The 12995-nt window shown below is 49.3% G+C and overlaps 1 protein-coding gene across 2 annotated transcripts in view; it reads right to left on the reverse strand.

Moving 5' to 3' along the window:
- The window catches only part of IQGAP1 (IQ motif containing GTPase activating protein 1), a 131690-nt gene that overhangs the window by 65998 nt on the left and 52697 nt on the right, over window positions 1-12995 (reverse strand). For both annotated transcript variants that reach the window (XM_006030792.3, XM_025212460.1), the window contains 6 exons: window positions 11965-12055; window positions 11395-11558; window positions 9550-9634; window positions 8558-8721; window positions 8005-8165; window positions 7325-7449 (listed from right to left, as the gene is read on the reverse strand). In XM_006030792.3, the coding sequence (XP_006030854.1) occupies window positions 7325-7449; window positions 8005-8165; window positions 8558-8721; window positions 9550-9634; window positions 11395-11558; window positions 11965-12055 (790 nt within the window). The remainder of the gene's footprint in view (window positions 1-7324; window positions 7450-8004; window positions 8166-8557; window positions 8722-9549; window positions 9635-11394; window positions 11559-11964; window positions 12056-12995) is intronic.

A 12995-nucleotide genomic window follows, 5' to 3' on the forward strand; every position in this document is an offset into this window, starting at 1 on the left:
AGTCTATTTGGAGCACTCAGGAAGCAAGCTAATCAAGATAGTGAGCACTTAAATTAAATTTTAACCCTTCCCATTACTTACAATCTCTTCAGGAGAAAGAGAGACTGTTCAAATAACTGTGACTTGGAACAAGGACAAGCCTATTTGGTCAGTCTCCACTGATTAATAATTGCTTGGCCCTCAGCATTCGTAGCAAAACCCTCATGCACTCCTGCAGAAGATCTTGGGATATATTTAAGTTATTTTTTGCAATTTATATGTGCAGGTGGTTCAAGGCATTGCACGAGTCACAAATGTCACGTCTTCAAAGAGCGAAACAAGAATTAAATGAGTAGGAAATTCAGCTAGCCTAGGAATAGCCCTAGACACAGAGCTGCTCTAGGAAACTCCAGACTTCTAGCAAGTCTGTAGGTAGCATGCCCTTCTTCAATAGCCAGATGTTATTAACATAACTAAGGAATGCCTTCTCCATTATATGAGCATGATATTGTATGGGAAATGGCCTCTTAACAACTATAAAAGGACATGTAAAACACCTGCCTAGAAAGAACTGACATGCTTGCACTGCCGTCCTGTATGCTAAACCACTGCTGCTGACGTTAGCAGGCAGAACCACCGCCAAAGGTGCACATGAATCTTTATAAACAGACCCTGCTCTAAGGTGTTCACAGTCAAAAGAGACAGAAGAGAACAGGTGAAAGGAAGAGGGGAAAGGCAGCTGGCAAACAGTGGGGATCTTGGGAATCACTCCTCACGCCCCAAGAAATTTCTCTCTGAATCTCAGAATCCTAGGGCTGCAAACTCTCTCAGGGTGATCTTATCCAATCCCCTGCACTACTACAACCGTTTGCTATTCCTAAACCACCTAGACAGATGTCTGCCCAGACTCTTTTTGAAAACCTCCAATGACGAAGATTCTACCTCTGGTCATTTCACTAATTCCACAGATTAACAGCACTGCATTTAAAGGTGAATTACCATATTTTATGGTGTATAAATCGAGTTTTGAAGACCAGTTTTTAACTCTGAAAATTCAATCTCGACTTATACATCGTATCACAGGCCCCTGGGAATGGCACTGGGCTCAGCACTCAGCTTGCACGGCCCAGGCAGTGCCGCTCGCAAGGAACGGGGGTATGCCAACCGAGCGCCGAGCCCGGCGCTGCTCACAGGGGATGGGGACAGGGACAAGGACAGGATCTGGCTCAGCACTCAGCTGGCACGGCCCCATCCCCTGCGAATGGCACTACGTGGGCAGTGCCGGTCAAATGCCGAGCCTGGTGCTACTTGCAAGGGATGGGGCTGCGCCGGCCGAGCGCCGAGCCTGGCCCTGTCCCCTGCGAGTGGCGCTGCCGAGCGCCAAGCCCAGCTGCACCAGCCAAGCGCCAAGCCCAGCGCCACTCAGGAGACGGGGCTGGGCTCCGTGCTGGGCAGCGCTGCTCGCAGAGGACAGGGCCAGGCTCGGCTGGCGCGCCCCCATCCCCTGCAAGCTAAGCTGCCTGGGCCGCGTCGGCCGAGCACCGAGCCCAGCCCCAACCACTGCGAGCATTGCTGCCGAGTGCCAAGCCCATTGCTGCTTGCAGGGGATGGGACTGGGCACGGCAACGCCGCTTGCAGTAGATAGGGCCGGGCTTGGGACTCGGCTGACACGGCCCCAACCCCTGCGAGCAGCACTGGGCTTGGTACTCGGCTGGCATGGCCCAGGCAGCACTGCTCATAGGGGATGGGGCCATGCCAGCCAAGCCCAGCCCCGGCTCTGGCCCCTGCAAGCGATGCTGCGGCACGTCTACCCCTTGGGTGCTCAGTCCACAGTCTAAGTTAACCTCATATTTCTGATCCAAAAAGCTAGGAATTTTGTAGATCCAGTGTATAAGTCAACCTAAGTTTCTGGATCAGAAAAATGGGATCGACTTGTACACCGTGTCAGCCTATCCACCGTGAAACACAGTAACTTGTTTAAGTTTTAGCATGTTCATTTTCAGGCGCACGACTTTCTCAACCTGGGTTTCAGTCAAGTAACATTGTCTGGTCAGGAGCGGAGTTATTCGAAGTATCTTTACAGATGTTATTTGTGTGCCTACTTCTGTACCTCTTCCTGTTGATGCAGACAAATGGCAACCTTTTAATCAACATGGATTTGTATCCTACTTGCAAGAGGCAAGGATTTGCATAATTCCTGACCATCACAGCTACACTTATCCTACTTGTATGCATTTCAAATACAACGAAACACTCAAATGGGAACCTCAGACAACACAGTCATAAGCACCGTATTAAGATAAAGCAAACAACAATTCCTTTTGGGGGGCATGCAAGATTTTGAATATGTAACCAATGGGCCTTAACGTTTCTCACAAATTAAATGTTATTTTTTATTTGCATTTCTCAAATCATTTAACTATTTTCATATTTATTTCTCACTCCCTCTCTCTCCTTCCTACTGCAATGATGTCTTTGCAACAGAGTAAACAGGCATCAGCGGCAGACATCTAAGAGACAAGAGTATTTTTATGCCTCTCAAAGGAATTGCAAACCAGGAGGTTTGGGGGCAAGGGAAGAACAGAATTTAAACAGGCACAGAAGCGAGCCAGAGTTCGGAGCTTTACCAAGGCATCTGTGTACAACGAGGGCTGAAGGGGAACCACACACACACACACACACACACACACACACACACACACACACACACACACACACACACACACTTCTGCACTTGTGGCAGGAATTTCCTTCCTGTATACTCCAGTTAAGAAATCCAACACTAGCTCTTGCCACATGTTTCTTCAGCTAGTTCCCATTCTTGCTGTAGCAGTTTGTGCTAAAAAGGGGGCATCGACCTCCTATCTCAAGAACGTGGCGTCGGCACACGCCAGCTCAGTCCCACAGCCACGTTCTGCAGTCTCCCACGACAGGGACCCCGGCAAGACCCTGGGATGCACAAAACTTGAAAATGCTTCTTGGAGGACCAAAAGAGTTGCCACCAGGCAATCAACAGCACACAATAATTTTCAGGGGTGCGAAGCATTCCAGACCTCCCCTGATATCAACTTATACTGTAAATATTCAGCCCCCTCAAAAAAAGCAAATCATAGGGATTTCAAAATAAACGTCCAAACCTGACATACTTAAAAACTGAACTTTTTTGAAAACGTGTGCCTACAATGTCCCACTTGGGTCACGTAAAACAGGATTGATGCCTCTGCTTCAAACCTGCATTTGTTCATGTCAAAAATATGTTATCACAACTAACCCAGTTTAATGCGAGTTTCAGTTCTCAAGAGATGGTTCAGAATTTGCCTGGAATCACGTTTGTCCAAGACTCATCTCCAGAAGAAGGTGCAACCTAGGGCCCTCTCCTCACTCCCACTAACTCAGGAATAGCCGGTCCCAATCGGGACAAGCTCGGGAAAGGTCCTACATGTTATCTGCAATGGAATGGAATTTGGAAGACACTTTCCAGGTCAACAAGTCCATGAGTCGGGACAGCGCCATTGCTCCAAGAGCGTTGCGAGATCAGCATTGAAGGACCCTGGTATGGCTGTGCATACAGACAGCTTAGCACAGGAACCTCAGCAGAGCTGGTGGGGCAATTGTGTCAGACCTGGATGGGCAGCAGCAGCTGCAAGTCTGGATCCAGGGACTTCAGCAGAGATGTAGGAGTCCATCTGGACACCTCTTCTTGGTCCCCTATCTGCCCAATTCTGAGCAGTGCTATTAGCCAGGAGTTAAAGGATTAGAAATATACCCTGCCCATCCAGCTCCACAACTCCTCACCCACCAAACACTGCCTTCTCACAAGTGGAAACTTGAGCAAATGACCAGGGAGGGGTATTAGAGCACTGCTCGGGCATGCAGGGGTGAAATCAGGGAGGCCAAAGTGCAACTGGAGTTGCAGCTAGCAAGAGATGTGAAGGTTAACAAAAAGGCTTTCTACAAGCGTGTCAGCAACAAGAGGAGGATCAGGAAAAGTGTGGGTCTCTTACTGAATGGGGGAGGCAACCTAGCGACACTGGATGCAGAAAAGGCTGAGGGCCTTTTTCACCTCAGTCTTCATGGGCAAGGGCAGCTCCCAGACTGCTGCACTGGGCAGCACAGTCTGGGGAGAAGGAGCAGCCAACAGTGGCAAAAGAACAGGTTAGGGACTATTTAGAAAGGCTGGATGTGTACAAGTCCCTGGGGCTGGATGCGATGCACCTGAGAGCGCTGAGGGAATTGGCCGATGCATTACAGAGCCACTGGCCATCATCTCTGAAAACTCATGGAGACCAGGAGAGGTGATTGGGAAAAGGGCAAATCTAGTGCCCATACTTAAGAAAGGGAAAAAGAAGGATCCAGGGAACTACAGACCAGTTGGCCTCACCTCAGTCCCTGGAAAAATCATGGAGCAGGTCCTCAAGGAATTTATTTCTAAGCAGCTGGAGGAAAAGAAGGAGATGACAAAGAATCGCATGGATTTACCAAGGGAAAGTCATGCCTGACCAACCTGATTGCCTTCTGTGATGAGACGACTGGCTCTGTGGATGCAGGGAGAGCAGTGCACGTGACATACCTTGACTTTAGCAAGGCTTTTGATATGGTCTCCCACAACTTTCTTGCAAGCAAGCTAAGAAAGTATGGGTTGGATGAATGGACTGTAAGGTGGATAGAAAACTGCCTGGATAATTGGGCTTAGAGGGTTGTAATCAATTACTCTATGTCTAGTTGGCCGCCAGAACCAAGTGCAGTGCCCCAGGGGTCAGTCCTCGGGCCTGTTACCCAGGGAGGTGGTGGAGTGTCCATCCATGAAGGTGTTTAAGACCCAGGCAGACAAAGCCCTGGCTGGGATGCTCTCGTTGGGGCTGGTCCTGCTTTGAGCAGGCGGTTGGACTAGATGTGACCTCCTGAGGTCCCTTCCGAGCCTCATCTTCTACGGTTCTGCAACTCTCCCTGTCCGCAGTCTTTCCAGAAGTCTGAGATGGGCGGGTGACAAGGCCAGAATCTAAGACTGAACTGTTTAAAGTAGCAGAGGGTTTTGCTCTTCCTCTCTACTCTTCACTTGGACACTGTCTTTGTCCCGGTGCGCCTCAGGTGTTCTCTTCCCCCTGACAATTTTTCTGAACACATGTCAACTTACTTAACCTGTAGCCTTGACTGCAGCAAGCAATAAATAGAGACTCAGACCCATACCAGAACTAAAAGAAACAGAAGGTAAACTTATGCTCACTTCTTTCTGGTCCCTGAACATTAACAGTCTACATCGGGGCGGGCAAAGTCTGGCCCGCAGGCCGGATCCAGCTGGCTGTGGACTCCATTTCCCAACAGCCCCTGCCCGCATGGCTGGGGCTGGTCTTCATGGAGACCCCAGCCGCAGCTGTGCTGTGATAGCAGGGGCATGCAGGCAGCAGATCGCAGCTCTGCCCTGGCTCAGGACCACACTGTCACTGCTGCAAGGAGCCGGGGCAGAGCCGCAATCCGCTGCCTGTGCGCCCTGCCCAGAGCATGCAGGCTGCAGGTCACGGCTCTACCCTGGCCCTGACCAAGCTGCCCCCCGCCACGCAAGATCCCAGTGGCTCCGGAGCAGCCCCTTGCACTGCTACACGCCCTGCCAGCGCGGCTGGGGCCGGTCTCAATGACAACCCCAACCTTGCTACCACAGCGCAGCTGCAGCGGGGGTCTCCATGAACAGGGAAATGGAGCCTGGCTGCCGGCCGGATCCGCCACTCTGCCCACCCCCGGTCTGCACCCATGCACACACGCCTTGAGGCCGTAGTGCTCAGGAAACCTAGTCAAGAGCAAAAGACCCACAGCATGATGCGCTGTACAGACACAGGCCCCTTCCCTACAGCTATTACAATCTAACCAAAGCTCTGGCCCTGGACAAGCTAAAGCATTTCAAAGGGCAAGATGAACCTGCCTACAAAGTGCTCTAATACTGGTCAACATGGTCCACAAAGCACACTTCTCTTCAGCACTTCATTTTGAAGCCCTCCCAGTTAGGTGTGCACGCTCAAGCACAGCATGATACTGGGTTGCTGGGTATCCCCCAATGCTCAGCTCCTCCCCCCACCTCCATGGACAGCCAGCAAATGCTCTCCTGTGCCCTTGGAAGTCAAGACCCACCCTCGGCGGTCTCTGGAAGCTTTGGGCTGGACAGAAAGATTCCCGGCATGGCTCTTGGGCTCAAAACTCGGAGATCAGAGGCCAAGTGCACAGAGGAGTGCCTCACTCATCCTCCCGCACGCCCCAGAGGGCCGGGGAAACAGAATCTCAAAATGGAGCAAACCCCCACTCAGTCCCCTGTCTAGAGCGCATGCTGCTGCATGTTGAGAGTGGTGGAGGCTGCATGTCTGTCCATGGTATTTGGAGGTCTCTAAATGCACATTTGTCCATGGCTTCTGATAGGACACAAGTGGGTCATGACTACAAGTGTTAAATCCGGACATGAGGATGTTGCTGTAATCAAGTGGCGAGAGTGGAGGAGAGTTTTAGCTGCATGGATGTTCAGGAAAGGCTGCATCTTGGAGATGTTATATTAAAAGAATTTGTATGACCAAAGCACAGCCTACATCCCAGGACCTAGAGAGCAGTTAAAGTTGAAGACAATGCCTAGTTTATAGGCACGAGGGATGGGGAAGATGACAACAGTGCCGTCAGGGACCAAAAAAAGCGGTTGTGGAAAGGGATTTAGATCTCTGCTCTTAGCTGCAAAGACCCTGTGTTGATAGCTCAGTATCTACAGAGAAATGGCAGAGACAGGCTGAGATTTAGCTTGGACAGAAACAGGGAGTTCTGGCAAGGGGAGAGAGATCCATTAATCACCAGAATAAAGCTGGCAGCAGGATATGAGGATACTCACAGAAAAAGCACAGAGAACAAAGAGCCAGGAATCAAGGACAACCTGCAGAGCCCCGCAGAGGGCCAGAAGGAGGATCAGAAGGAACTAGCGAAGGGCACACAAAAGAGTGACTAGGGTGGTAGCGAGATCAGTCATGAAAGCCAAGGGAGGACAAGATTTCCAAAGATCAGCACAGAAGTTATGTGATAGATGAAGAGTGAGGAGAGTAATGGTTCCAAGATGTGGCCACATTTAGGTCAGTAGAAACTGTGACAAGAGCAGTTTAAATGAGTGCCAGAAACCAAAGACAGATTGGAGAGGCTCTAGGATGGAAATGGAGGAGAGGAATGCCAGGTGATAAACTGCAGACAGCACATCTGTGAGCGATACATACACTGGAGAAGTAAGTGGAGTCACGGCTGGATGGCCAAGCAACATCAGGAACCCCTCTGGTGCCAGCATTTATTAGATTCCAGGGGCGTCCAGCAGAGATAAAGTGGAAGAACTTACTCTCATGTTCCTCATGCACTACGATGTTCATACGGTCAACACAAGACTGGATGTCGTTCCATGTGACAAACTCATTCCCTTCCATGTGTGCCTGAGCTTTCAGCTTCATCAAGGCATCGATGTATCTGCCGTACAGAACAGAAATAATAAGAGACATCATGTGGGCCCCACCTGGCATGTGAACCCAGATGCGGTGTGAAGGACTAATATGGAGAGGCAGCAAATGGGATAAAAGTGGAACTCATACAAAAAGAAAATAAGGAGTATTGCCACAAGCATCCAGCAAAAGAGAGAGTTCCTGGGTCATGTGAAGAGTGTGACAGCACAGAAACAGACAGCAGAAAAGTGAACCCCAGGCCACTGCAAATTAGGAGGGTGGGCATGACCTTGATATGGGACACGGGGAAGGGAACAGCGCCAGCAAGCGCTAACAGTGCCCAAGCACAGGGATGCTCTGAAGGGTGGGAGGAGACTCCAAGAGTTAGCACTTGACAAGGCCTAGTACAACAGGGGGGTGCAGAGATCATATGCAAGACAGCAAGCGTCTAGGGCCAGGAACACAGGGCTCCAGAGAATAATTTGCACAATGATTAAAAATTTGGAGAGAGAATTGGAAGAGTGAATAAAGAAATGTCAAAAGGAGGACAGCAATGTAGGGACTGGTGCCCCCAAGTACCCACCTCTGGGAGTTCTCATCCTCAATGTTGGTAAGCCCTGTGACTGGACTGCTCAGTTGTTTCCATACTGTGTTCACATCCCCCGAATCCAAAGCCCTGTTGATCAGGGCCACAGACGACAGCATCTCTACTGCAACCGAGAGCTCTGGGTGTGTGAGGTTCCCCTGTACACAAAGACGGCAATGAGCATCGTACACCCTTCACACATTCATGCTCTGTGCAGCTACCAGAACGGGGCAGCAGTTATACTGATAGACAAAGACTGGAGACAGTGCAGCCATTGGTACCACGCAGAGAAAGTGCTTTTCACTGGGATGAGAGGAAGAGTCTCACAGGTGAGGTCAGCAGGCAGAAAAAGGGACACGAAACACGAAACTACACCAAGCCCTTGGTGGCTCAGGGAACACCTGGGATTTAGGGATTAATGGTGCATCAGACAGCAGCACCGTGCAAGGATTCCCAAAGCAGCTGCATTCCAGCGGGAAAAGGGGGTGAGGAACTAGGCAAGCCTCACCCGGCCGGGAGTCATCGCACCGATTTCCAAGCGGTAACTTACACTGGGGCTCTGCTGCTGCAGGGTGGCAAGCTCCTTCTGGTAAAGTGCTGCAGCGAATGGATACACCTGTGGTAACTGGGCCTCTGGATGCATCAGCTCGGCCACAGTCTTGTCAGCATCACCGCTTCGGACCGCAGCATTAATCCTCACCACTGAAGCCAGCTCTGGGGGTTTAGGGAAGGGAAGGCACAAGAGTTATGAAGGCAGACACTGTCTGCACTCGCTAACAAAGCATTGTTACCCACCCATTGTGGAACAGCCTCTCTCACTCAGCACCCCGGCTAAGGAGCTGCCTAGAACCTCCTCTCACAGAACCGGCGCTCCCACTTCCCCAGTCACCTTCTGCACCTAGCCCAGTTGGATTCGCTCTCCCTGAACACGGTGCACCAGAACTGTACACAGCAGTCCAGACCTGGTCTCATCCGCGCCCAGTGCAGCAGCATTAATACTTATGCAGGAGCTCAGACTAAGTAATCACAGCGGTCCTTTTCAGACTTATAACGCACGCTGTTCCAAGCCTTGTTGTCAATCACTTGATAGAAGCGATTTCCAAAAGCAGGGAATAGGCTGGCTGTCAGGGGTCAGATATTTCAGAATACAATTTAGGGACAACTACTTCTTGCTCAGTTCAAATCAATCAGCAAGAAGCGCAGGGATCAGCGTTACCCCTGCAAACGCCTTCCCACCAGCCTGCTGCCTGCAGGCATGCCAGGCTCATGTCTCAATGCAAGAAGAACTGCACTCATCATGAGCATCAGTGGGTGGCTCTGGGCTCTGTCCCATCAAGCATAATCTCCAACTGTCACAAGACTGAGTAGCCTGAAGACAGTCATACACTGGGGTTCTGCCAGCTTTTGACTAGCCTTGAGGGGTTTAAAGAAGTCACGAGGGCTCAACACACTGATATGTTCCAACAAGTGTATAAACGTTGCACTGCCTCCTCCCCCTGATCACTGCCACCAACTCCTGATCTCTGCTGAAAGGCTCCTTACTTCGCTGGTACTGCTGTGCTGCACTATTAGCTGCATCTACCCCTTGCTGCAAATCTTCTTTTTGCAGGGGGCCCGTCAGGCCGCTCTGAGGAAAAGAATAATCACATGTAAAGAAAATGACTTGGTACAACTGCAGCTAACATACACATTTCTATCATACTCAGGCCTCTACAAACAGAGGGAACCACACAAACACAGAAGGCAGAAATTATGCACTGGTTATTTACAGTCCTTGTGGTGTACGCCAGGCTTAGCTCTCACCTGATACCACACACAAGATGAGAGGTACCGAGGGGGACTGGCACACTGAACATGAGCCGAACACGGTCAAGATTCCTCCAGTGTGGATTTGGACTTTGCTGCTCATTTGCAAAAAGGTCTTGGATCCGTCTCCTAATGTGTAAGAGTCCCTATTTGTAAAACAGGTGCCAGACAAAGCATTTAACAGGAGATTGTTCTTCATCCCTATTATATCTTCTCAGGAGACTCACTTGTGGGTCATGGGAATATAGTTGTGCCAAACTGGATGAGACCTTTGGTCCATCTAGTCTTGTATTCTGTTGCTGAGTGGCCAGGACCAGATCTCAATTTCTAGAACAAGACAGCTGAAACCCCAGGCGCCCAAGGTTTGTTTGCTGCTCCTAAGGACAGTTACTGGTCCTGGTGGTGACTCATTCCTCTCTACCCACTGTCCCATAAAAGTGCCAGCCAATTACTGTGTACAGTCACCATCCAGAACTTAAGACAACCATAAAAAATTGAGATAAAAGGCATTTCTGATAGGGCTTCCCTGTACCCTACTTGTCTGGAGTAAAGAAGCTGGTTTATACACATGCTTGGTGGGGTGCACACTTCAATTAAAGTAGCTCTAAAAGCTGCTCTAATTAAAGTACCTGGAGTATCTTGTGTATCAGTGTCCCTGAGCTTCAAAATGGCAGCAGGGGTGATTTATCTAAAGCTCATCGAATAAGCTTTAGATAAAGCTCAGTGCCTCCTTTGGCTTCCCAGCCATACCCAATAGTGCTAATTTTGTCCTGCACCCTTAAAAGGATCTTGTGGCACCCCAGGATGCCAGGACACCCTTTTGACAATCACTGGCCTATACACAGACTACAAACTGTGCACATTTTTATCAACTGACCTATGTGTATTTAATCGCCAACTCTGAATGTACCTGCTGTCCTATTTTTCTAACTTATTATTACTATACATTTTTTATTTTTATGTATAACATTAAATCTCCTTCACCAACTTATTTCCTGACAAAGCATAGTATAGTATACTATATTATTATATAATAATATATATTACATTTTATATTAGCATAGCTTGAGGCCATGCTAGTTTTGAAATCTGCACTATGCATTTTATAAGCTTGAAATGACCTCATGAAGCCCTTCCCAGCCACACTTTCCTATGATCCCATAAGCAACAAATATAAGCAATATGCATGCAAAATTCACTCGTGATAGGAGACTAAGTTCAACCTTAGCTGTGGAGAAATTCCCTATAACAAGACAATATTGTGCATTTAGCCATCTCTCAGATGTCTACACAAAGTACTTTGACACTGAAGTTTTCAAATTAAGAGGGCATAAGCCTACATCACATAAAACCCATATATGCACATGTTTGCAGATTTATAGTTTATATACATTTTTCTTGTGTTGAGGTAAAAGCTGCATGGTAAACAGTCAAGTTTTTCACAGTTACATTATTTGCAGGTGGAAGTATGTGGTCAACACAGACAATTAAGAGGTTAGGTCACGTGTCATCGATTCATAGAGTGTAAGGGGCTGCAAGGGACCTCGCAAGACCGACCGATCAATGCAGGTTCTTCCATACCTCCTGTTTCTGTTGTCTATCACTCAAGAGCTGCTTAAGATACCAGTCGCAATTTTCTCTCTGTACACCTCGGAGCCCCAAAGGTGGTGATGTTAAAGCTTCATATAATGTTACTGCATCTCCCTGTTCCAAAGCCAGATCGATCTTTGATATAGCTGTATGTGCTAGAGAAAGAGCAAAGTAGGGACTGAGGGAAAAGCTAAACATGGTAATCATAAGTTTATACAAAATAGCCCGTGAAGGCATATTTTCCTCAACACTAATCTCTTGGAAGCTGAGATACAGAGTGTGAATTGGATACTCCAAAAGTCAGGTAACCCAGGAGGACTTCAGCTAGCAGATGACAAGGGATGAAAACAACATGTATTAGTTAAGGTAGCAAGTTTAGTGGGGATGCTTTATTGCGTAAGCAGGGAGGGAAGGGATTTGGGATATTGCAAAACATGATTAATGAACACAGACAGCAAGGACTGTAACCTCACTCTGTCCAAAGAGAAAAGATGGAAGGGGGAGCAGAAGTCCATTTTGAATACTCTTTATCTAGGGTGACCCAGTCACTGGAAAACTTACTGTTCACTTTGTTGATATTGCCCTGAATCTCAGCTTGAGTCAGCAGCTCTTCGTACACATCTCTCTCTCTCTCTGAATTTTCAGAGGCAATCTGAAAGTTGGGGGGAAAAAAGCCCTATTAGCACAACTCCACAGCAGACTTTGCAATGCACCACTCACAAACTCTGTACATCTCCCTAAGACAGAGGGGTCAAACACATGGCCAGCAAAGCCCTGGCATCTGGCCCCTGAAGCTGCCCAGGGTCCAATCAGACTCACACAGGGCACGATGCATGCCCATGGCACGGGGCCGATCAGCAGGCCAGTTCCGGCTCAGTCTCCACCTCTCCCCCAGCACACCAGATCTGGTGGCTGTCTGCACAGTTTGGATCCCAGGGCTGCCATCTGTTGCACAGTCTGGCTGGAGAAACAACTCCAATGCACACTGTGGCCACCCTAGCTAGACCGCACCACATGTGGCACCTGTTCTGGGATGCACACTCACATGGTGCTCTGTCCAGCTGATTTGGGACCTGTGCCACCCACGGTGCTCACTGGTTCCATGTGGGTCCGAGTCCAGCTGGAGCTGGTGCTGTGTGTGACACGTCTCAGCTGCTGGGGCAGGCACCAGGTGTGGCACAGTCTGCCCGGGGCCAACATCACATGCAGCCCCACTGCTGCTCCAGCACATGGCACCTGTTCTGGCAGCTCTGGAACGTGTGCCATGTGACCCGTTGCAGCAGCCCCCAGATTAGACATGCTGGGGGAGAGGACGGGGGAGTCCAGCGCCAAATCCAGCTCATGGACTGGCTCTGTGCCACTCACCCAACCTGCAGGGCTGGATAAGTTTGACACCCCTGGCCTAACAGAAGGGGAAGAAACCTAACTGTGCTCGCAGTGTGTTCTCACAGATGACATACTAGGTCAATGCCTCGTGTGCAACCAAAAGCGTGTCTTGGAAGTGAATAGGTAGACCCACAAAGCGTGCATCCTTGAGCTCTACAAAAGGATATGCACTAGGTAAGCCTGTGGCATTTCATTTTATAGTACAC

Source organism: Alligator sinensis, unplaced genomic scaffold (genome assembly GCF_000455745.1).
Source record: "Alligator sinensis unplaced genomic scaffold, ASM45574v1 scaffold407_1, whole genome shotgun sequence".
Lineage (NCBI taxonomy): Eukaryota > Metazoa > Chordata > Crocodylia > Alligatoridae > Alligator > Alligator sinensis.